Here is a 25,800-nt window from a genome sequence, read left to right as displayed (position 1 = left end):
ACCTCTCAATCTGAGTACATACCATTTGTCCCCACTGTCTCCCAACTCCCTAACCTGTCAATCTGAGTAAATACCATTTATCCCCACTGTCTCCCAACTCCATAACCTGTCAATCTGAGTACATACCATTTATCCCCACTGTCTCCCAACTCCCTAACCTGTCAATCTGAGTACATACCATTTATCCCCACTGTCTCCCAACTCCCTAACCTGTCAATCTGAGGACATACATTTTTCCCCACTGTCTCCCAACTTCATAACCTCTCAACCTGAGTACATACCATTTATCCCCACTGTCTCCCAATTCCGTAACCTGTCAATCTGAGTACATATCATTTATCCACACGGTCTCCCAACTCCCTAACCTGTCAATCTTAGTACATACCATCCATCCCCACTCTCTCCCAATTCCCTAACCTGTCAATCTGAGGACATACCATTTATCCCCACTGTCTCCCAACCCCGTAACCTGTCAATCTGAGGACATACCATTTATCCCCACTCTCTCCCAACTCCCTAACCTGTCAATCTGAGTACATACCATTTATCCCCACTGTCTCCCAATTCCCTAACCTGTCAATCTGAGGACATACTATTTATCCCCACTCTCTCCCAACTCCCTAACCTGTCAATCTGAGAACATACCATTTATACACACTGTCTCCCAATTCCGTATCCTGTCAATCTGAGTTCATACCATTTATCCCCACTGTCTCCCAACTCCCTAACCTGTCAATCTGAGTAAATACCATTTATCCCCACTGACTCCCAACTCCCTTACAATTTCTAACCCAAGTCAAAATTCCAAGCTCTCTCGTTTTTGCCAATTATCTTTTGTGTGGAACCTTATCGAATGCCTTCTGGAAGTTCTCATAGATAACATCTACAGACATTGTTTTTCTACCTTATTAGTGATCTCCTCAAAACATTCAACTGGATTAGTCAGACATGAGTTCGCTTTAACAGAGCCACGCTCTCTCTCTCTGATCAGCTCATATTTGCTCAAGTGCTCAGTCACACTATAATTAATCACCAATTCTGGTAACATCCCTGCAACTGACGTTAAACTGACAGGCCTACAGTTACCTGGTTTCTCTATCTCACCCTAAATAATGCAATGACAGTAGCAATTTTGCTGCACAGTCCAGTGGCACAATTCCCGAATCAAGAGAGCTTTGTAAGATTATGACTAACGCTTCTGCAATTCCAACACCTCCTTGTTTTAATACGCTGGGGTGTTTACCATTAGCCTTTTTGTTACTTGCAAATCTTGTTTCCGTATTCCCTTCTTGCATCTCTTAATATTTTCTTCGTATCCCTTTGTTGTTTCCGATATTTCTCCCAGTCCTCTGGATTGCGGCTTTACTTGGCATGTGTGTCCGTCACTTCCTTCCTCCCCTCCCCTTCCCCCCGTCCTTTCCCTGACTCTGTACTTGCTTAAAAACTGTTCAATCTTTAATTCTTCCAGTTCTGATGAAAGATACTTCAATCTGAAGCGTTAAATCTGTTCTTCTACCCACGGATGCTGCCTGACGTGCTGAGCATTTCCAGCATTTTTCAGATTTGCAGCATCCGCATTATTTCATCAATAATCTGTTCAGATACACTCAGTTCGGGCGGTGTCTCAAATCCCCGGACCCTGACTTGTTCACCAATACAAGAGTTGAATACGAGAGAAGAAATGACAGTAACTCTCCTGGACAACAAGGCAGCGTTTGTTTGGATTTTGCACGAAGGAGCCCCAGCATCCTGAGGTCAATGCGGGTCAAAGGATAAATCTCCCGTTGTTGGAAACATTGGATTTCGGTGACGGTTCGAGGCTGTGATTTACATTCAAAAACCTCAACCTATAACCGTGTCATAAACGAAAATTATCTTTGAAAATGATTTACAACAGCATGATTTCAGTGCGTGAGTTAACATTTGGACATTTTATTCTGTTAAATGGCGCTTCTTCCAGTAAGTTAACTTTTGTAAAAAAAATCGTTTCAATATTGATACAATCAACTCAGAGAGTTCACAATATGGATAAAACTTTTCAATCTCCTTGAACTAATACACAAATACACGGCGATGGGTCAGTTCTGCTGCTTTAAAACACTGCAATTGTGCTCAGTATATTCGGGGTCCTTACCTTGTGCTGCGGCCCCTGATTCAGTTTCCACAGTGTCCGGGTAAGTTCGGGTTGTGGGGTCTGCAGGTTAATGACACAACCTGTGTAAAGATCAGTTCCATACCACAGTCATAAACACGACCTTCAGCCTGATCAGTACAATCCCTCTCCGCCCTGTTCTCTGGTGTGAGGCTCGGTCTGAATCACACACTGTCTCATTCGGATCGAATTGTTCTGATAAATTACTGATCTTTTAACCGAAGTCATTAATTCTTTATGTGGTAACAATGATTAAATTGACCGCCAGCTCTTCCATCTGTGGTTCACGAGACCCCACATAGAAACTGTGTTCTGCAGCCGGATTCAGTTCTGTGTCCTCAATTCGATTTTATTGCTCATCATAAAACTTCTTTATTATCGGAAAATAAAAGGGCAGAGACAGCAAGTGGCAAATCTCGCTGTTAGTTTATTGGCATCAAACGCCAAAGGGAAGGACACATTGAACTCTCTGAGTTGAAACGTTAAGTGTTTGGAATTATCTTGCCTTTCGATCAGTAGTTGTTTCTTTATCACTATTCTAATTCTGTATAAATGAATTGTATTCGGATCCCGGCTTTATTAATCTCAGTTTAAAGCCCGTTTTCATGCCAACCTGATCCTTATTGCCCTGAATTTGTACAATTGCCGTCACAGGTTATTTTCCTATTAACAACAGAGCAATGATTACGCAGGCAGAAAGGAAATGGGTGACCGCCAGGCAGAGGAAAAGGACTAGGCAGGTAGAGCAGGAGTCCCGTGGGGCCATCACCCTCTCGAACTGATAAACCGCTTTGGATACTTTTGGGGGAGATGGCTTGACAGGGGAAAGCAGCAAGAGCCAAGTTCGTGGCACCACGGGTGGCTCTGCTGCACAAGAGAGGAGGAAAGAAGAGGCAGGGCTATATTGATAGAGCATTCAGTTGTCAGGGGAACAGATAAGCGTGTCTGTGGCGGCAAACGCGACGCCAGGATGGTCTGTTGCCTCCCTGGTGCTCGGGTCAAGGATGTCACGAAGCGGGGCTGCAGGGCATTCTGGAGGGGGAGGGTGAACAGCCAGTAGTCGTGGTCCATATCGGTACCAACGACATAGGTAAAAAGGGATGAGGTCCTGCAAGGTGAATTTAAGGAGTTAGGAGAAAAATTAAAAAGCAGGACCTCAAAGGTATTAGAATCATAGAATCATAGAAGTTACAACCTCAGGATTACTACCAGTGCCACGTGCTAGTGAGTATAGCAACAGGAAAATAGACCGGATGAATGCGGGATGGTGTAGGAGGGAGGGATTTAGGTTCCTGGGACATTGGGACCGGTTCTGGGGGAGGTGGGCCCTGTACAAGCGGGAGAGGTTACAGCCGAGCAGGACCGGGACCAATGTCCTCGCGGATGGTTTTGCTGGTGCTATTGGAGAAGGTTTAAACTGGAGTGGCAGGGGGATGGGAATCTGAAGGGGAGTCAGAAAGGAGTAAATTTGAGAGCAGCAAGAGAGGGGAAGACCCAGGGGAAATTTTCAATACAAATAGTACAATCAGTTGTTCAAGAACAAGTGAAAGGGAAAAGCAGAGAGCAGCAGAAAGAAAGTGTACTTTAGGCATTACAGATAAAGTGAAAACTCGAAGGCGTAAAACGATTAACCCAGCATCAAAGCTGAAGGTCAGGCTAGGGTGTGTGGCCCAACTAAGAGTTCTAAATACAAATTCACGGAGCATAAGGAATAAATTAAATGAACTACAGGTTCAGATTCAAATTGGAGGGTATGACATGATAGCTATTACTGAGACATGGCTGCAGATTGGTCAGGATTGGGAACTAAATATACTGGATTATAAGGTCTACAGGAGAGATATGGAAAATGGAAGAGGGGGAGGAGTAGCCTCAGTGATAAGAGATGCAATCACTTTAATGATAAAGGAGGATATAACGAGAGGTAAGCAGCCAACAGAGACCTTATGGGTTGAATTGAGAAATAAGAAAGGATATAAGACCATAGTGGGAGTTTTGTATAGGACCCCTGGAAGCAGCTCTGAAGTGCTAGATTGGATAAATGCAGAGATTAGACAAGCGTGTAAGAAAGGCATAGTGGTCTTAATGGGGGTCTTTAACCTTCACATAGATTGGGAAAAGCAGACGAGCAACTGTCAGAAAGATAGTGAATTTCTTGAGTGTGTCCGGGATAGTTTTCTACAGCAGTATGTCCCAGAGGCAACAAGGGGGCAAGCCATACTCGATTAGTAATGAGTAATGAACCAGATTTAGTTTTTTTAATTTTTATTCGTTCACGGGATGTGGGCGTCGCTGGCAAGGCCGGCATTTATTGCCCATCCCTAACTGCTTAACTGTGCGTGGACATCTATCCAATAGCGATCATAACATGACCGAGTTCAAGGTAGTGTTTGAAAGGGATAATAGCCAAGATTCTGGACTTGGGTAAGGCCGACTTCGATGGGATGAGACAGAGACTGTCCACAGTAAACTGGGCAAATCTGTTGATGGGTAAAACGAGCGATGATCAGTGCGAAATGTTTTAAGGAACATTTAACGTGATACAGAATCGGTTTATACCCCTGAGGGGCAACAACTCTACTTGCAAAAAAAACCCAGCAATGCACAACTAAAGAGGTAACGGACAGTATAAGACATAAGGATTATTATAGTTACATTAGGAAAAAGAGGGAGTTCTGGAGCAGTGTTGGCCCCTTAAAAACTGAAAGTGGGGATATTGTCATTGACAATGGGGAAATGGCAGACGTGTTGAATAATTACCTTGCGTCAGTATTTACAGTAGAAAAAGAGGATAGCATGCCGGAAATCCCAAGAAAACTAATATTGAATCGGGGACAGGGACTAAATAAAATTAACATAAGTAAAGCAACAGCAATAAAGAAAATAATAGCACTAAAGTGTGAGAAATCCCCAGGACCAGATGGTTTCCATCCCAGTGTTTTAAAGGAAGTAGGTGAGCACATTGCAGATGACCTAACTATAAACTTTCAAAGTTCTCTAGATTCAGGAACTGTCCCACTAGATTGGAAAATTGCACATGTCCCTCTACTTTTTAAGAAAGGAGAGAGAGGGAAACCAGGGAATTATAGACCAGTAAGCCTAACATCTGTTGTGGGGAAAATGCTGGAGTCTATAATTAAGGATAGGGTGACTGAACACCTCGAGAATTTTCAGTTAATCAGAGAGAGCCAGCATGAATTTCTGAAAGGTAGGTCGTGCCTGACAAACCTGATTGATTTTTTTGAAAAGGTGACTAAAGTATTGGACAGGGGAATGTCAATGGATGTTATTTATTGGACTTCCAGAAGGTATTTGATAAAGTCCCACACAATAGACTGTTAGCTAAGATGGAATCGAGGGAAAAGTACAGACTTGTTAGGAAGTTTGCTGAGCGAAAGGCGACAGAGAGTAGGGATAATGGGTAGGTACTCATATTGGCGGGGTGTGACTAGTGGAGTCCCGCAGGTATCTGTCTTGAGGCCTCAATTATTCACAATATTTATTAACGACTTAGATGAAGGCATAGAAAGTCTCATATCTAAGTTTGCCGATGATACAAAGATTGGTGGCATTGTAAGCAGTGTGGATGAAAACATAAAATTACAAAGCGATATTGATAGATTCCGTGAATGGGCAAAACTGTGGCAAATGGAATTCAATGTAGACAAATGTGAGGTCATCAACTTTGGATCAAAAAAGGATCGAACAGTGTACTTTCTAAATGGTAAAAAGTTAAAAACAGTGGATGCCCAAAGGGACTTCGGGTTACAGGTACATCGATCATTGAAGTGTCATGAACAGGTGCAGAAAATAATCAATAAGGCTAATGGAATGCTGGCCTTTATATCGAGAGCACGAGAGTACAAGGGGGCAGAAGTTATGCTGCAGCTATACAAAACCCTGGTTAGACCGTACCTGCAGTACTGTGAGCTGTTCTGGGCACCGCACCTTCGGAAGGACATATTGCCCTTGGAGGGAGTGCAGCATAGGTTTACTCGAATGATACCCGGACTTCAAGGGTTAAGTTACGAGGAGAGATGACACAAATTGGGGTTGTATTCTCTAGAGTTTAGAAGGTTAAGGAATCATCTGATCGAACTTTATTAGATATTAAGGGGAATAGGTAGGGTGGATAGAGAGAGACTATTTCCGCTGGTTGGGGATTCTGGGATTTGGGGGCACAGTCTAAAAATTAGAGCCAGACCTTTCAGGAGTGAGATTAGAAAACATTTCGACACACAAAGTGTGGTTGAAGTTTGGAACTCTCTTCTGCAAACGGCAATTGTTACGAGCTCAAATGCTAAATTTAAATGTGAGATAGATAGCTTTTTGTTGTCCAAAGGTATTAAGGGAAATGGGCCAAAGGCACGTATTTGGAGCTAAATCACAAATCAGCCATGATCTTTAACGAATGGCGTAAAGGCACGAGAGGCTGAATGGCCTTCTCCTGTTCCTATGTTCCTAAGAACATTTGGAATCTGAAGGAATCAAGAGATATGTTGATTGGCCCGGAAAGTGGAGTGGAGGTCGAACATCAGCCATGATCTGATTGAATTGTGGAGCCGGCTCGAGGGCCCGTATGGCCTACTCCTGCTCCTTATTCTTTAGGTTCTTATGACCATCCGACAGCATAGTGCTCCCTCAGTATTGACCATTCGACCGCACTGTGCTCCCTCAGTACTGACCATCTAACAGCCCTGTGCTCCCTCAGTACTCACCATCCGACAGCACAGTGCTCCCTCAGGACTGACCATCCGACAGAACAGTGCTCTCTCAGTACTGCACTGCAGTGTCAGCTTAAATTATGTGTTTACGTTTCTGGAGTGGAATTTGAACTCAGAACCTTCTGACTCAGAGGTGAGAGTGCTACCACTGAGCCACGGCTGGCATCTGAAATGGAGAGAGGGAGATGGAGGGGCTTACGGAGACCACACTGGACCGTGGATGTGGCTGAAGGCACGGCTGTCAAAAGAAGGACAAATGGACTGTGGATGCACAAGTTCCCAGAAGTGGAGGACCGGAGTGGTGAGCGACTCACCAATCAAAAAGCCAGGGGTGTGATGGAGTCCGTCGCTTGGACTTCCCAATTTTTAACTGAAGGAAATTGTGTCTCATCTAAAACAGAATGTTGGTCTGACAAACTCAAGGACATTGGAGTCATAGAATCATGGAAGGTTACTGCACAGAAGGAGGTCATTCGGCCCATCGAGCACGTGCCGGCTCTATGCAAGAGCAGTCCAGCCCGTCCCACTCCTCTACCCTTTCCCCGTTGTCCTGTATTTTTTTCCTTTCAAGTATTTATCCCGTTCCGTTTTGAAGGCCATGATTGAATCTGCCTCCACCACCCTCTCTGGCAGTGCATTCCAGACACTAACCACTCGCTGTGTAAAAACGTTTTTCCTCATGTCACCTTTAGTTCTTTTGCCAATCCCCTTGAAGTTAAGTCCTCTGATTCTTGACCCTTCCGCCAATGGGAACAGTTTCTCTCTATCTGCTCTGTCCAGACTCTTCATGACTTTGAACAACTCTATCAAATCTCCTCTCAACCTTCTCTGTTGAAGGAGAATAACCCCAGCTTCTCCAGTCTATCCACGTAACTAAAGTGCCTCATCCCGGGTATCATTCTGGTAAATCTCTTCTGCACGTTCTCTAAGGCCTTCACATTTTTCCTAAAGTGCGTGTCCCAGAACTGGACACAATACTCCAATTGTGGCTGAACCAGTGTTTTATGAAGGTTCATCATGACATCCTTGCTTTTGGGCTCCATGCCTCTATTTATAAACCTGATGTGGAGATGCTCACTCGCTCACCTGACGAAGGAGATAATCTCCGAAAGCTTGTGATTTTCAAATAAAACTGTTGGACTATAACCTGGTGTTGTAAGATTCCTTACATCTATTTATTAAGCCCAGGATCCCGTATGCTTTTTTAACTGCTTACTGAACCAACCCTGCCACCTTCAACGATTTGTGCACATATAACCCCTGAACTCTCTGATCCTGCACGAAGGGTCAAGAGAGGCGGTGGTTTTGTCAGCGTCCATCTGAAAGCTGGTCCGTGTGTGTGGATTATGTAATGAAAGGGCAGCATGTAGATGAGGACGAGGAGGGAGTCAAGGATTGAACCTTTAGAAACATCAGAGATAATGGTGATTGGGTGGGAAGAGAAGATTCTCCTGGCTCTGATCAGATAGGTGAGTGGAACCAAGCGAGGGTCGGCCCACCAAAAGTGACCAGTAACCCATTGAAGAGGAAATGATGGGTGGGTTTGCTGTAGGTGTGCAGATGGGTTGGGGAGGGCCGTGGAGGGATTTAAACCTAAGGATGAGAACTTTAAATTTAAGGTATATGGATCTGGGAGCCAGCGAGGGTCAGTGAGGCCGAGCAGGACCTGGTGCTGGTTGGACACGTACTGCACAGTTTTGGACGAGCTCGCGTTTATGGAAGGTGGGGGTTGGGTGTCCAGCCAGGGGTGTATTGGAGGAATGGAGTCTGGAGGGGACAGAGGCATTGATGAGGGTTTCAATGGCAATGGGCTGAGGAAGGAATGGAGGCGGGTGAGGGAAAAACGGGGCCTTTGTGATGGAGGTCAATCGGGTCATGAGCTCAGCTCGGTGTTACGCGGGACCAATTTTACTGGAGCCGTTAACCAATATAGAATGAACGGGTAAACATCTGCAGTAAAATAGCGGAGAGAGGAATGTCACTGGGACACGTTCAGTGTCCGTCCCCGAATATCACCCAGGCATTTCGAGGCTGCAATCCTCAACCTGCCCTTTAACTGTCCTCGTGTCAGAGACACAGAATTCATATTTTAACTGGGAAACTGCGGAGAATCGGTAACATTTATAAATGAATCTCCATGATTGAACATGGTCAATACAATTATATAAAAACTGTAAATGGAGCTGTTCATTATTATTGGATCAGTCCTGTATGAGAACAGATTTAAACTTTATTCCTAAGAGAGGTCTGATTAAGATAATCACATGGACTTTGAGAACTTTTTGTTTTATTCACCACATTATTTACATCGGAGTCAAAGCTGCTGATGCAATGTGTTTGTTAAACTGACTGTAACGAATAGCAATGGTCAGGGGTATAACCGTGTCAGTGGAGACTTATCCCCTGTATAAATCAGGGCTTGTTGGAATGGATCAGCTCAGAGTGCCTGCCGGAGTTGTGGTTTCCAGGCCAACAGAAGTCGCTGCTTCTCACTGAAATGGGATCTCCAGTAATAATTCAGATGCAACGCATGTATTATCCTGTTCTTGCAGCCGTTGGAGTTCCAGGTAAGCCATTATCCCAGCTGTTAATGGTTTAATTCAGTGTTAAGTTTAATGCTATACTTGGCAAATTACTTTTTTCTCACTACTATTACACAGTGACCTGTTCTGTTCTATCGGTTGAATGATGGAATGTGTTAAGTCTCTGCTCTTTCGGTCTTGTAGGAGCTGCATTATATCCGTAATGATGTTTGTATATCCAACCCTGGCATTGTTACTGGATTATTCTCTGTATTAATATATTGTTGAATAATGCTATCTCCTTAACTTCTAAACGCTCGAAATTGTAGGAGTTATATTATATCTGTTGTGACCTTTGTATATACAACCCTGACATTATTACTGGATTATTGCCTGTACTGAATGTATTGGAATCAGACGCTGTCTGGACTAAGAGCTGGTATCAGACCACCAGGAGCTGTTAATATTTCCATCGTGTGGAACTTTTCTGGAATATGTTTTCATCAATGTATTTTCAGTGATTGATAATGAGACAGCTCACGGTCTCAGTGTTACAGGGAGGCAGTGCAGTGTCCTCCCTCCCCAATAACATGCTTCAGTTTAACTGGGATGTCAATGTATTTATTGGTGATGACTGTTATGAAATATTATTTCATTACGTGTGTATCTGACGCCGTTTCAGATATCTGGCTACTGAACTGAGTTTGCTATTGACTCTTTCACATCTCCTTCTCTGCTTCACTGTGGATGAATTCACTGACTGTCACTGGACTTCATTGTAAAATGAAAAGTTTTGATGTTATGTTGTCAAAGTTCACACTCTATCTGTTGGAATCAGGAGCCCTTCTGTGTATCTGCAGATTATAAGTGTGATTTTGGGGTTTTGTTCATTGAACAATCCCGCCATCCATCACTTTACTTTATAATTACAGGAGAATGAATCTCAATTATTGTGAGATCTGCCTGGGAGAGGCATTTGATTCTGTTTATTCCATGATTTGTAGATGAAGTGAACAGTGTAGGTGAACAGGTGGAGACTTGAATGATCTGTAGAAACATTAAACTATTCCACAAAGGCTTCACTATTTAACAAACTGACACTGAAAATAGGATCGGTGGAACACGGGGCTGGTGAGCAGAATGCAGCCACAGGATGATAGAATTTAATCGGATATGAAAATGGACTTGAGAAAGAGAGTGGAGTGAGTGATAGAGAGGGCGAATGAGAGGGAAAGCAAGATGCTGTGGTGTGAATAATTCATCAGAATGAACTGCTGAAACTTCCAGTACAATTAAACATAGGAAATTTGACTTATGGTATGGTCAGATTGGGTGAGTTTTTATTCTGTGACTCGCTCCTCATGTTTATATCCCTGTCAGGTCCTCAGTCTGTTTTTGTGAATGTTCCTTGTTTTCCAACGTAACACTAACATAATGAAAATTTACTTCAAAAATAGAATCAGAATTTTCTTGATCGTAATGAATTATTCATATACTGTATTTTTAAAGCGAGGCTGAATTCAATAAACAACGAGGTTGATTTAATTAATACTTATCAATTTAATTTTAATTGAATGCACAAAGTAAATTTATTGAACATATTTTATACAGAACACAGGTTCCCTGACACCAATAACCACAGAAATGAACTGTTGAATGTATTAGTTGGATTGTGTTAGTGGGACCAAGAGATTAGATTTCCTCGAACATTCTGCGGCCGTCTCTCCCTGTGAATCCCAGCCTCTCCTCTCACTGCATTGAATCCTCTGTCTCCTCATCCGTTTCTTCAGTTTGTACACTTTCCCAAATCTTCTGTTCCTGACTCCCCTCCAGCTCCTACATGTCCTTTTAAGTGTCTCCCTCCCAATCTCACTCATTAGCTCGCTCTCCAGCTGACTTTCCCGTTGAGTGCCAGCTCCTGTCGGCTCTCTGAGCCCATATCAACAAAGAGGCTCCACGTCCCCCTGTCCCCTCACCTTCCTGACCCTTCTCTCTCTTTCCCTCGCCATTTGGAGCCTAAATCTGGCTTTAATCCGCTGGATTCCTGGTGTGTAAAACCCCATCTCCATTCCCCACTGGCACTGCGCCCTCACTCAGCCCTTTCAGTGGATCCGGTGCTCACTTTATTCACTTTCTATATCCATCTCCCAATTCATTATTGATCATTGTGTTTAAAAACATCTCTCTGCCCGAAAGCGCTGCCCAGGTCAGTCAATCACTTTCCACCCTTCGATGCAACAACGAAGCTGGAAATTTCACCCCAGATCCTCTCAAACTGCTGCTTTGGCTCCAGGTCTGATCAGTAATTTCTCTGCTTCCTTTTCTCTCTCTTACAGTTAACTTGGTGGCGATTGTGATCCTGTCCCGAGGAAAGTGCGGTCTCTCCAAATGTATCAGTCGCTACCTGGTGGGAATGGCAGTGGCCGATCTCATGGTCGTTATAGCGGATCCGATATTGAGACAGATTACTTTGATGTATCTCCCAATGTCATTCCTGGAAATTACTCCCGTGTGTAGTTTTATTATATTCTTGGGTTTTGTAACCGCGAATGTTTCTGTCTGGTTCACAGTCGCGTTCACCTTTGATCGATTTGTGGCCATTTGTTGTGTGAAGCTGAAAACTAAATATTGCACCGAGAGAACGGCGGCTGTGGTTCTGGGAACAATGAGTGTGCTGGGCTGTTTGGTGAATGTCCCCTGGTATTTTACACTTGAAACTCAATTCATAATTGATAAAGTTCCTTGGCTTTGTGTGAATAAACCGAGCTTCCGTAGTTCCGCCGCATGGGCAGCATTTGAGATGTTTCACCTCATTTTAACCCCTTGTGTCCCGGTCTGTCTGATTTTGCTGCTCAATGTTCTGACAGTCAGGCGCATTTTAGTGTCCAGTCGAATCCGCAGGGGACTCCGGGGCCGCAGCAATGGAGAGAATCAGAGTGATCCAGAGATGGAGAACCGAAAGAAATCCATTATTTTACTCTTCAGTATATCGGGCAGTTTTATACTGTTGTGGCTGACATCGGTTGTCTTTTACATTTATGTGCGAATTGCAGACATTCGGTATATTTACTCCTACACTGACCCTGTTTTGCTCACAGAAAACACAGCAAAGATGCTGCAGCTCCTCAGTTCCTGCACAAACACGTGTATTTATGTCCTGACGCAGACTAAATTCAGAGAGGAGCTGAAGAACGCGGTGAAATACCCACTCAATTTAATTGTTAATTTAGTGAAATCATAGAAAGAACTGAAGGGTTTCAAGCAAATCCCATTTCATACTCCATCCCCTACACTTCCCGGGGGTTGGAAAATACATTTTATATTAGCAGCACAAAGCCCTGAAATGATCTGAAATCTGATTCTGAGATTATATTTTATTGATAATCTGACCCATTGAGGCAGGATTTGCTTCACAGGCGACACATGAATTGTTGCTCGAAATGGCGGCTCCAAAGAGCTCATCTGGGCTTCAACGAGATGACCACCGGGCAAATTTTGAAAAGCTGGTAATAAAAGTAGCTGCTGTGGGCCTGATCAGAATAGGTGCAGTCCCCATAAATGGAAAGGTAGAGAGCGAGGGGGAGAGAGAGAGAGAGGGAGAAGGAGAGAGAGAGCGAAAGAGGCGAGGGAGAGAGAGAGAGAGAGAGAGAGACAGAGAGACGCAGCAGAGAGAGAAACTGAGAGAAGGGGAAAGAGGGACAGAGTGATACAGACAGATGGAGAGAGAAAGCAGGGACAAAAAATATATAATGATTTTAAAAAGCGCAGAAAATTTCAGACAGATTCATATCAAAGCGAGGGTGTGTGTGAGATTGAAAGAGAGAGAGAGAGAGAGAGAGAGAAGCAAAGAGGGAGAAAGACAGAGCTACTCGGAGAAGGAGAGATATACAGACAGTTTGTAAGAAAGGAGAGAAAAATAACGAGAGAAAGAATGAGTGAAATAAATCATATATATAATGAGATAGAGCAAGCAGGCATGGATGGATCGAAAGGGAGAGACTGAGAAATAAATACAAAGTGATGGAAGTAGAAGTGGAAATAACAAGATAGAAAAACACACAGAAAATAAATAGAGACAAACGACATAAACAGAGAGCAGACACAATGAAAGACGGACAAACATATATAGTGACAGGAGGGTAGAGACAGTATTGCGAATAGAATACAGAAAGCATTATATAGCCAAACAAACTGTGTAATCAGCCTGGAGTGTGTGAGAGTGCTGACCAGCAGAACAGCAGCAGATGAAGCAGGCCAGACAGTTCATGTTTGTTCTGGGGTAGCACTCTTGTGGATTTAATTTTGACATTTCTAAAGATGATGCCTGGAGGCTGCACAATAAAGTCACTCAGTCTTGTGTACCTGACCCTGACCATTACTGACTGCAGGAGTTTCCCAGCTGCTCTGTGTAGTAAACATGCATCTGATAAACGAGAGTCTGAGACTAATTCGGCTTCAGCATGTCTGAAGGGAACAGACTCTTAAAAGGAGCAAGGATCGTTCAAAGGATTGTTAATGATACATTGTAAAACATCACAGATCAGAGAATAGACTACCGTAGCTACAAGAACGATTCCAGGAGGTCTCGAGGTCGTTTGAACGCCTGCCGAATTAACTTGGTTACGTTGTGGACACTGAGAGAAAACAACTGAAGTGTCAATCAATCGTGGGTTGTATTTGTCGGAACGAAATGTTGTCAAGCCATTGTCCCAGAGGTGTGATTCTGTGTTAAAAGTGTCTGTAGCAGTTGGGCAAATGTTGAGTGGGGAGAGACACAGATCCACCACGACAGCTGCAACCTCACCTTTCGCTTCCTGGCAACACCACCTCACCTGGAATCTTCCTGACTGCTCGCTATCTCCCAGCTTGATGCCTCGATGTAGATTTACAGATTGCCTGTGAAGCAGATGACCTGGATATAAGAGAAAGTCACGCTACACTACAACGGTATCCCTCAAAATACTTGGAATCTTCCCCCAACCTTGAGCCAACCATAAGGATATAACTGTTGTCATGGGCTTCGTCCAAGATACACATTGGATTTCCAAACGGTTATGCATTTTAGGAATTCAGAATGTGTTGTTTATTGGTGTTAAAGCAATTCTAAATCGGGTATAATCCCCAGATGTCGTTTAAATTCTAATCTCAATTTTTCTGGTGTATTAATAAGAACTGATTGTTTTCTTTATGAAGCCGTGGTTTGTGCCTGAAGTTTCTTTCGTGAAAAAAGCGCATTACGTTAAATATGAAATTAAATCTTGTGGAGATAAAAAAGGCATTGCCCCAAATTAAAGTGTAAAATCACTTTGCACCTTTTTGCTCCTCCATCTGGACCATGTGTAACTTTCCCAGTGAGCTGCTGGATTCTGTAATAAATCATAATGTACTCTTACCCCTTCTGCTGTGTTACTAAACTGGACAGGGTCCTGCAGCACTCTCCTGCTCTGTTACTGTTACAAATACTGTTATTGTTTCAGATTAATAAAAATATGAATAATGGAGAAATGAACCAAATCCCAGATCAGAACTACATTCAGATTGAGACCAATTTTACTCTGATTTATTTAATAGAAGCTGGAATTGCAAACTCCACAAAAAAATGGCTCATTTGACGTTTCCTCTGAATGTCTCGTCTCTCCTTCTCCGTAAACATTACGTCCAAATAAACAAATGTTAATCCATTTTTTGCAGAAGTTCACGTTTTGATGTTTAATTCTCTCACTGCGCCGCTGTCTTTATGTTAAACACCAGCTAGTGCTAGTCTCACTCAGTTTGTATCTTTAACTATAGTGCAACAGTGATTTAACAGGAACAGCAAATGAACCCTCTCCGTCTCTCTCATCATAACAAGCTCCACCTTGCCCCTCAGTCAGATGGATGCCTTAATAGTGGCCATTTTGTTTCAGGATCAGGACGGCCATTTCGTTTAAGCTTCATGGCGGCAAATTTGTTTGATATTGCCCCCTTGCCCGCCGGTAAATTGGCTGCCTTACCCCTCAGTAAGATAGCCGCCTTGCCCCTCAGTAAGATGTCCAGCTTGCCCCTCAGTAAGATTGCTGCCTTACTGGCTGCCATTTTGTTTCAGGGTTATGGCGTTGAAATTGTTGTTCATAGTTTCATATTTTCATAGTAGGTACGGCACAAGAGGAGGCCATTCAGCCCACTCTGCCTGTGCCAGCTCTTTGAAAGGGCTATCCAATTAGTCCGTTTATTGATCCACACTTGTCCAAGTGGCTATTCATTTTGTCCCTGATTATTTTTTTCTGAAAGCTTCCCCATCACCGAGGTTAAACTGACTTGCCTGTTGTTGACGGGTTTATCCTGACACCCTTATTGAACAAGGGTGTAACATTTGCAATTCACCAGTCGTCTGGCACCACCTCCGTATCTAAGGAAGATTGGAAGATTATGACCATTAATTCAGCAATTTCCATCCTGACTTCCCTCACCAACCTAGGATGCATCCCATCTGGACCGGGTGACTTATCTGCTTTAAGCATAGCCAGCCTTTTTAGCACCACCTCTTTATCAATTTTTAGCCCATCCAGAAACTCAACTACCTTCCCTTTTACAGTGAATTTGCCAACAACTTTTTCCTGGTAAAGACAGATGCAAAGTAATCATTTCGTGCCTCAGCCACGCCGTGTGCCGCCATGTGTAGATCTCCTTTTTGGCCCCGAATCAGCCAAATCCCTCTTCTTACTACCCGTTTACTATTATATGCCTGTGGAAGACTTTGCGATTCTGTTTTGTGTTAGTCTATTTCATATTCTCTCTTTGCCCCTCTTATTTCCTTTTCCACTTCTCCTCTCAGCTTTCTATATTCAGCCTGGTTCTCACTTGTATTATCAACCTGACATCTGTCATATGCCCCCTTTCTCTGCTTCATCTTACTCTCTATATCTTTCGTCATCCATGGATATCTGGCTTTGTTTGCCCCAGATCTCCGAAGGAATGACCCTGGACTGTAACCAAACCATCCCCTCTTTAAAGGCTGCCGCTTGTTTGATTCCAGTTTTGCCAATCTTTGTTTCCAATTTACCTGGTCCAGATCCGATCTCAACCCACTGAAATTGGCACTCCTGCAATGAAGTATTTTCACTCCAGATTGCTCCTTGTCCTTGCCGATGTCTAATCTAAACCTCATGATACTATGATCACTGTTTCCTAAATGTTGCCCCACTGAAACTTGCTTCAGTTGACCCACCTTATTCCCCAGAACAGCAGAATGGGAAAGCATAGTAATCAGGAATGATGCTAAGAGGAGGCCGAGCCTACGGAAAAATCATTGCGTGCTCAGTTCCTACGCTGGCCGAGCAGATAGAGGAAGTACCGTCGAGCTGGACCATCCCCTGCCCCCACCTGTCCCAGATGGAGAAGTTCCTGAGGAGGAACCCCTTTGACGACAAAGCCCTCAGACAACAAGGAACGTTCTGCGGGTCCTTCAGGGAAAGGAGAGACTGGACCGGATCGGTCAGTTCCGCGAACATACGGTCGATGCCATTTGGCAGAAGGTCTCGTCGCCAGAACTGACCAACCGGCGCCAGTTGTGACCTGGATGTTGGTGAGAATGGCTATTCCAGTTCAGTCCATCCAACATGCACGGAATCTCAGCGCCACCGCGAGCTGCCCTCGAGGCTGCAGCACGGCGAGACCAACATCTACCTTCTGATGGACTGTCCCTTCTTGCGGAAGGTGTGGAGAGAGTTGTTTTCTGTCCTGGTGCATCCCCAACAGTTTGATAACAGTTTGGCTCGATGGAGAAAGGGAACCGTGTAAGGCCATCCCACGTGGTATTGGTCACCGTGCATTATGAGATATGTACTTCGTTGGAATTGTAATATTGGGATCATATTGTGTACGATCTGTATTGTTATGAATTGCATTGCTTTGAAATTGTGATCATTTATTTGAACTCTGTGGATTCTTAAATTTTATGAAATAAGGTGCATTTTGTCATTAAAAAAATGTGCAAAAACATTCAAACTAGTTAGAAATCAAACCTACAATCTTCTGGCCTCTGAGTCAGACACGTTACCCATTGATCCACTGGCCCAGATTGTGGAGAGTTCGGAACAGCTCACACTTCCACAGCGCTGCGGTATGAGCAGGGACCGAGTCAGTCTCGGTCATGCCCAAGTGACTCCACGAGTCCGGGAGTGTTTAAAAGCGCACGGTGAACAATCACCAAAGAGAGGAACCTTTGATGCTTCCCTTCGATAGTTCTGCTGGTAGAGTGGAGGATAATTCATCAAACAAATCACAAAGCAAAGTCATCCTGAGATCATTGTTTCAATTCCAGCTTGAAGGAACGTGCCCGCTTTTGGATTAAGCAGCATTTAGCTCAAGGCCGCTCTTTTAACTTTCCAGGTAGCCGACAGCTCAACATGTTGACGCCTCTTTTCTCAAACCTGAAAGCTTTCTGTGTCTGCCCAAACACGGCTGTTTCGCTCGAGCATTTATCTCTGCTAACCAGCAGGGGGCGGCTTTGAGCAGCAACTTCTTAAAATTTCAAAGTATATTTTATTTCATAAAATTTAAGGATACTAACAGTTCAGTGTAAAAGTCACAATTTCAGTTCAAAACAATACAAAATAGATCCCAAACACTATGATCCCAGTATTTTAATAGAAAGCAAAGTACACATCTTATACTACATTCTGGACAACACAAGATGCGGTGGGTTCAGTCCATATCTTATATTACATTCTGTACAATACAAGGTGGGATGGACACAGTACATATCTTATATTACATTCTGTACAATACAAGGTGGGGTGGACTCAGTCCATATCTTATATTACATTCTGTACAATACAAGGTGGGATGGACACAGTACATATCTTATATTACATTCTGTACAATACAAGGTGGGGTGGACTCAGTACATATCTTATATTACATTCTGTACAATACAAGGTGGGATGGACACAGTCCATATCTTATATTACATTCTGTACAATACAAGGTGGGGTGGACTCAGTACATATCTTATATTACATTCTGTACAATACAAGGCTGGGTGAACTCAGTCCATATCTTATATTACATTCTGTACAGTACAAGGTGGGGTGGACTCAATACATATCTTATATTACATTCTGCACAATACAAGGTGGGGTGGACTCAATACATATCTTATATTACATTCTGCACAATACAAGGTGAGGTGGACTCAGTCCATATCTTACATTACATTCTGTATAATACAAGGTGGGGTGGACTCAGTACATATCTTATATTACATTCTGCACAATACAAGATGGGGTGGACTCAGTACATATCTTATATTACTTTCTGTACAATACAAGGTGGGGTGGCCTTGAAGATCAGCAAGTCTGGCATAAAAGGACTTGCTGACCCTCAGTATGTCAGTCTATGAAGAAGTCACCGAGCCCTCTTCCTCCTTCAGGCTGCTGATCACAGAAGTCTCTCTGAGCAGCTTCTGGAAGAAGAAGTGCGAGCACTTCTAGTCCTGCTCCACAGACTCTGGACCGGAAGATGATGCTTTTGGCCCCTTTAACTCGACTCGTCACACTGTAAGATCACAGGTTGAGGCCCCTTTAACTGGTCGGGTCATACTGTGACATCACAGGGTGAGGCCCCTTTAACTGGACGGGTCATACCGTGAGATCACAGGGTGAGGCCACTTTTACTGGAAAGGTCATATCATGAGATACAGTCTGTATTGTATTGTATTGCTTCGAAATTTTCAAATTTAGTTTTAACTCTGTGTATTCTTAAATTTTATGTCGTAATGTATGTTTTGTAATTAAAAAAATAGCAGAAACCTTCGAGTCATACGAGAAGCGAACTCTACAATGGGCTTATTTATGAACAGACATGTTATCCATTATTGCACTGGCCGTGGTTACAGATAGTAAGTAACAGTGCAGCGCTGTGAGCAGGTATCGAGTCAGTCTCGGTCATGCCCACACGAGTCCGGGAGTGTCAAAAGGTGTACAGTGAACAATCACCAAAGAGTAGCAGTTTTGCTGCTTCCCTTTGATCGCTCAGTTGGTGGAGCGGAGGACTGTAATACAGCAACAGATCAAAGTCATCCTTAGGTTGCTGGTTTGATGGAACAAACGTGCTTTTGAAGTAATTAACTCAAGGCCGTTCTCTTAACTTTACAGGCGGCCTACAGCTTAACATGTTGGTGCGATAAACTTTCTGTGTCTTCCCGAACACGGCTGTTTTGATCGAGCATTTGCCTCTGCTCACCAGCAGGGAGTGACTTTGAGTAACAACACTTCAAACCGCTTTCAGGCAAAACATTCTTCCATCAGTCAGTCAGTCAGTCAGTCAGTGAGTCAGACAGGGCTCTCGCTGCTCCCTCAAGCTCGGGGCCGCTGTGCCTTTCCTGTGACCTCGTCTGCCTTCCGCAGGCTCGGGCTTTTCTCAGCATCATTCACGATTACTGCGGCTTCCCGTTCTGCTGTTGCTCGCTTGCTGATGCTCGATACCACCGATTGGAGCAATGTATTGATTGCATTCAGGGAGGGGGCCAACCCAAGGCAAGATTTCTCTGCTGGTCGTGGAGCCGCTCGGAGGCGAGTGCAAAGCAGCTACTGTGAAGGGAAATTTACAAGAAATAACCTCAAATATGGAATAAAGTAGGGCAGTAGCCACATGGATACAGTATTCGCTAAGGGACAGGAAACGTAGAGTAGTGGTGAACAGTTGTCTTTCGGACTGGAAGGAGGTCTGCAGTGGTGTTCCCCAGGAGTCGGTGCTGGGACCACTGCGTTTCTTGATATATATTAATGATTTGGACTTGGGTGTTCAGGTCGCAATTTCAAAATTTGCAGATGACACAAAACTTGGAAGCTCAGTAAACAGTGAGGAGGATAGTGATAGACTTCAAGAGGACATAGACAGGCTGGTGGCATGGGCGGACACGTGGCAGATGAAAATTAACGCAGAAAAATGCAAAGTGATGCATTTCGGCAGGAATAACAGGAGAGGTAATATAAACTAGAGGGCACAACTCTAAAAGGGGTACAGGAAAATAGAGATCTGGGTGTATATGTGAACAAATCATTGAAGGTGACAGGGCAGGTTGAGAAAGCGGTTAAAAAGCATACGGGATCCTGGGCTTTATAGGGAGAGTACAAAAGTATGGAAGTCATGATGAACCTTTATAAAACACGGTTCAGCCATATCTGGAGTATTGTGTTCAGTTCTGTGCACCGCACTTTAGGAATAACGTGAAGGCCTTAGAGAGGGTGCAGAAGAGATTTACTAGAATGATTCCAGGGATGAAGAATTTTAGTTACGTGGATAGACTGGAGAAGCTGGGGTTGTTCTCCTTGGAACAGAGAGGGTTGCGAGGAGATTTGATAGAGATTTTCAAAACCATGAAGGGTTTAGACAGAGTATATAGAGAGAAACAGTTCACATTGGCAGAAGGGTCAAGGACCAGAGGGCATAGATTTAAGGCGTTTGGCAAAATAACCAAAGGTGACATGAGGAAAAAGTTTTTTTTACACAGCGAGTGGTTAGAATCTGGAATGCACTGCCCGAGGGGGTGATTCAATCATGGAAAGGAAATACAAATGCAGGGCTACGGGGATGGGGCGGGGGAGTGGGACTAGCTGGATTGCTCTTTCATAGAGCCTGCACGGACTCGATAGGCCAAATGGCCTCATTCCGTGCTGTAACCTTTCTATGATTCTGATAGAGTGCTCGATGAGCATGTGAGAGATGGCAGGATAGATTCTTGCATTCTCCACACACCTTTTGACTTGGGTCAATTGTCCAGAAAAAAAAGTGGCGTCAGTTTTCAGCGAGCCCATGGTCCATGTACTTCTTAAACTTCACTGCGTGCTACGGTACAGAGAGGTCAAGGGGCAGCAAATCTTTTGGTGTGCTGCAGGAAGCAAAAATTCTTGATTTTGGTCATGAGCAAAGATGGAAAAAAAAGCTTAATCATGCCTTCTCCGAGGATTGAACTCAGGACCTTCAGATTATGAGACTGACGCGCTGCCTGCTGCGCTAAGAAGGCACTTGATGCCTAAATGTCCAGGCAGCACAAACATGTAGAACAGTTTGCAAGGTGTAAAGTCATAAACTGATCGGCAGTTTGCAAAAACCATCCATCCAGGTCGAAATCGAACCATCAGTTTTCTGAATTCTGGTCAGGCACGTTACCCATTGCTCCACTGGCTCAGGGCGTGGAGAGTAAGTCGGAGCTCACACTCCCACCGCGCCGCAGTATGAGCAGGTACCGAGTCAGTCTCGGTCATTCCCACGCGATTCCACGAGTCGGTGAGTGTCAAAAGGCGCACGGTGAACAATTACCAAAGAGATGGGCCTTTGCTACTTCCCTTCGATAGCTCAGCTGGTAGCGTGGAAAACTTGTAGAGATTAAAACTTGAAATCTTAAATCGCTGGTTTAATTCCGGCTCAAAATAGTGGTTTTGGAGTAAACGGTATTGAGCTCAAGGCCGCTTTCTTCACTTTACAGACTGCTTACTGCTTAAAATGTTGGCGCTTTTCATTTCTCAAACCCGAAAGCGTTCCGTGTCTGTCTGAACACGGCTGATTTGCTCGAGCATTTGCCTCTGCTCACCAGCAGGGAGCGCCTTTGAGCAACAACAGGTCAAACCGCACTCACTTTCAGACAAAAAAAGACTTCTTTCAGTCAGTCGGACAGGTCTCTCGCTGCTGAAAGGAGCGCCTTTCTGCATCAATTCTTTTTATTTTGAAAATATACTTTATTTCATAAAATTTAAGGATACATAAAGTTCAGGGTAAAAGTCACAATTTCAATTGAAAACAATATAAAACAGATCGCACACACTATGGTCCCATTATTTCAATACAAAGTACAGTACATATCTTATAATACATTCTGCATAATAAAAGGTGGGAATGCTTCACACAGTAGCCTTTTCCCATCGAGCCCTTGCATAGGCTGCACCGCGCCTCAGTGCGTCCCGCAGCACATTCTCCTGGACCTTGGATTGTGCCAGTCGGCAACACTCGGTCGTGGACCGCTCCTTCAGCTGGAACACCAGGAGGTTTTGAGCGGACCAAAGAGCCTCCTTCACCGAGTTGATGGTCTTCCAGCAGCAGTTGATATCTGTCTCAGTGTGCCTTCTGGGAAACTGCCTGTAGCGCACAGCGTCCTGTGTTACCGAGGTGTTGGAGATGAACTGGGACGGATAGCAACGCATCTCTCTCCACACATTCTGCGTGAAAGTCCAGTCCACCAGGAGACGGACAACGGTCTCGTCCCCATTGTAGCCTTGAAGGCAGCTCGAGGTGGTGCTGAGATTCCGTGTGTGTTGGAAGGACCGCACTGGGAGGGTCCTTCTCACCACCATCCAGACCACATCCCGTTGCCTGTTGGTCAGTTCCGGCGACGAGACTTTCTGCCAAATGGCATCGACCGTCTGGCCGGGGAATTGCCCGATTGGATCCACCTTCTCCTTTTCCTGCAGGACCCACAGAACGTTCCTCGTCGACCACTGTCTGACGGCCTTGTGGTCGAAGTGGTTTCTCCTCAGGAACATCTCCACCTGGGACAGGTGGGGGGTGGAGGGGGGCAGTTGGGTCGGTCCAGCTGGACGGGGCGTTCCTGGTTCTGCTCGGCCAGCATGGCCAGACCCAGTTTTATCAGTGTATTGGACAGGTAGAAACTCAGCACGTAGGGACACTTGGTGTTTGCAGACTGGGGCACTACACACATCCGGAGGCAGCCACACGCAAAGGTGTCCATCAGGATCAGGGCAGCATTGGGGACGCTTCTGCCACCTTTGTCTGGGGGGCTTGTACACGGTGTCCCTGTGGACACATTCTCCAGACAAAGTGGAAGATAGCTCGGATGACTGTGGTGACGGAGCTGTGGGGAATGGGCCAGACCTGGGCCACGTAGAACAACACCGCGAGTACCTCACACCTTATCACCAGGTTATTGTTGGCTACGGTGAGAGAGCGTTCCCCCAATATGCCAAGGTTCTCTTTGGCCTTGGCGACACGGTCCTCCCATTTTTTTGGTGGAATCTTGGGGCCCCCGAACCCGATCCCCAACACCATCAGGTAGTCGGACCTGACGGTGAAAGGGACAAAGAATCGGGTCTCCCAACTGCCACAGAACATGTCCTTACTCTTACTGCGGTTCACTCTGGACCCCAAGGCCAGCTCGAGTCGTTCGCAGATGCCCATCAGTCTGTGAACCGACTGCTGATCGGAGCAAAGGACGGTGATGTCATCCATGTACAAGGAGGCCTTAACCTGAGAGCCTCCACTGCCTGGGATCGTCATCCCCCTGATACCTGTGTCCTTCCTGATGGACACCCCAAACACATGAAAAAGACCGCAGAGATTTAATTGGAAAACTCTCTGACTCCCGCCCATTGATTAGGACTGCGCGATGGATGTCCATATAGAGCAGTCGGATCCAATCGCGGATTCCCTCCCCAAACCCTATTTTGTAGAGCGTGTCCATCATGTATGTGTGGGATATTATATCGAAGGCCTTCCCCTGACCCAGGCTGAAGAGGCAGGTGTTGACCCCTCTGCCCTGCACGTAGGCGATCGTATCCCAGAGCAGTACAAGGATATCAGAGGTCGTCCTGCTGGGTAAAGTACAGGTCTGATCGGGGTGGTTCACCCACTCCAGAGCAGATTCGAGCCTGTTGGCGAAGGCCTTCGACAGAATCTTGTAGTCAGCATTAGCAGGGAAATGTGTCGCCAATTTCTGATTTATTCCCTCTCCCCCTTCTGCTTGTAGATGAGGGTGATGATGCCATTCCTCATGGACTCTGACATGCTGCCTGCCAGAAGCATACCCCCGTACACTTCAAGTAGGCCTGGGCCAATCCAGTCCCACAAAGCCGAGTACAAATCAACCGGTAAACCATCGCTCCCCGGAGTTCTACTCTTCTCGAAAGACTGGACGGCCTTTGTCAGCATCGTCCGAGTTCAGTCGCCGATCCATGCTCTCCAGCTCGCTGTCATCTAAGACCTCCGTGACAGAGGACAGGAAGGTTTGAGAGGCCGTGCTGTCTCTGGGCTTCGCGTCATACAGCCCGGCATAAAAGGACTTGCTGATCCTCAGTACTTCGGTCTGTGAAGACGTCACCGAGCCCTCTTCCTTCTTCAGACTGCTGATCACCAGAGGTCTCTCTGTGTAGCTTCTGGAAGAAGAAGCGCGAGCACTTTTCGCCCTGCCCCACCGAGCGGACTCTGGACCAAAAGGTGATCTTCGAGGCCTCGGAGGTGAAGAGTGAGACTTGCTGGTCCTTCACCTCTCTGAGTTCCTCCCCGACATCGATCCCCATCGACTGCAGCTGGAGCAAATCCTGCATGCTTTTCTGGAGCTGGGACAATTTCCTCTGTCTCTCTCTCGCCCCTTTAACTGTACGGTTCAAACCGTGCAATCACAGGGTGAGGCCCCTTTAACTGGAGAGATCAAACCGTGAGATCAGAGGATGAGGCCCCTTTAACTGGACGTTTCACACCGTGAGATCACAGGGTGAAGCCTCTTTAACTGGACGGGTCATACCGTGAGATCAGAGGGTTAGGCCCCTTTCACTGGACGGGTCACACCGTGAGATCTCAGGGTGAGACTGTTTTAACTGGATGGGTCACACCGTGAGATATCAGGGTAAGGCTCTGTGATTCCAGGTGATATTTCCTCGCTCGACTAATTTAAATATGTGAGGTGGCGAGAGTGTTGGAGAAATGAAGGCTTGAGATGGCAGAAGCACAGGGTCTCAGCAGCAGTGTGACCAGGACTGTACTTTGTAACTGGTGCAGGGAAACAGCAGTGGGAACAGAAATCACAAAATCACAAGAGACTTAGAGGTCCATGTATATAGATCATTAAAATGCCATGGACAGGTACAGAAAATATTCTTAGAAGGCTATTGGAATGCTGGTCTTCATATATATAGAGGACTGGAATACGTGGGTAGAATTATGCTACAGCTATACAAAGTCCTATACACCTGGAGTACTGTGTTCAGTCCTGGGTGCCACACCATAGGAAGGACATATTGGCCTTGGGAGTGCAGAGCAGATTTACTGGAATGATACCTGGACACTAAGAGTTAAATTACGAGGAGAGAGTAAACAAACCAGGCTTGTATTCCCTGGAATTTAGAAGATTAAGGGGTAATTTGATCGCAGTTTTCAAGGTGTTAAGGGGACCTGGTCGGATCGAAAGAGAGAAATTATTTCCGCTGTTTGGGCTGTCGAGGACTAGGGGACATAGCCTGAAAATTAAAGACAGGACTTTCAGGAGTGAAGTTCGGAAACACTTCTGCAGGGAAAGGGTGGGAGAAGTTTGGAAATCTCTTCCTCAAACAGCAGGTGATGCTAGCTCAAATATTAATTATAAATTTGATATTGAAAGATTTATGGTAACCAAATGTATGAAGGGATATGGGGC

At 45.0% G+C, this 25,800-nt stretch overlaps 1 protein-coding gene and 1 non-coding gene across 2 annotated transcripts in view; both read right to left on the bottom strand.

Annotated features, from left to right (window-relative positions):
• The window catches only part of LOC137315442 (NACHT, LRR and PYD domains-containing protein 3-like), a 52,286-nt gene extending 30,385 nt beyond the window's left edge, over positions 1–21,901 (bottom strand). The window contains exons 1-3 of the mRNA XM_067980120.1: positions 21,877–21,901; positions 19,820–19,969; positions 2,135–2,214 (exon numbers count right to left, since the gene is read on the bottom strand). Coding sequence (XP_067836221.1) covers positions 2,135–2,214; positions 19,820–19,969; positions 21,877–21,901 — 255 coding nt within the window. The remainder of the gene's footprint in view (positions 1–2,134; positions 2,215–19,819; positions 19,970–21,876) is intronic.
• Positions 21,333–21,405, bottom strand: trnam-cau (transfer RNA methionine (anticodon CAU)). The gene has a single exon. It is a non-coding gene; the product is annotated as a tRNA-Met (tRNA).
• Positions 21,902–25,800: the final 3,899 nt, after the last annotated feature.

The sequence above is a fragment of the Heptranchias perlo genome, unplaced genomic scaffold, assembly GCF_035084215.1.
Source record: "Heptranchias perlo isolate sHepPer1 unplaced genomic scaffold, sHepPer1.hap1 HAP1_SCAFFOLD_55, whole genome shotgun sequence".
NCBI classification, from domain to species: domain Eukaryota; kingdom Metazoa; phylum Chordata; class Chondrichthyes; order Hexanchiformes; family Hexanchidae; genus Heptranchias; species Heptranchias perlo.
This window is presented reverse-complemented; position numbering and strand designations above follow the sequence as displayed.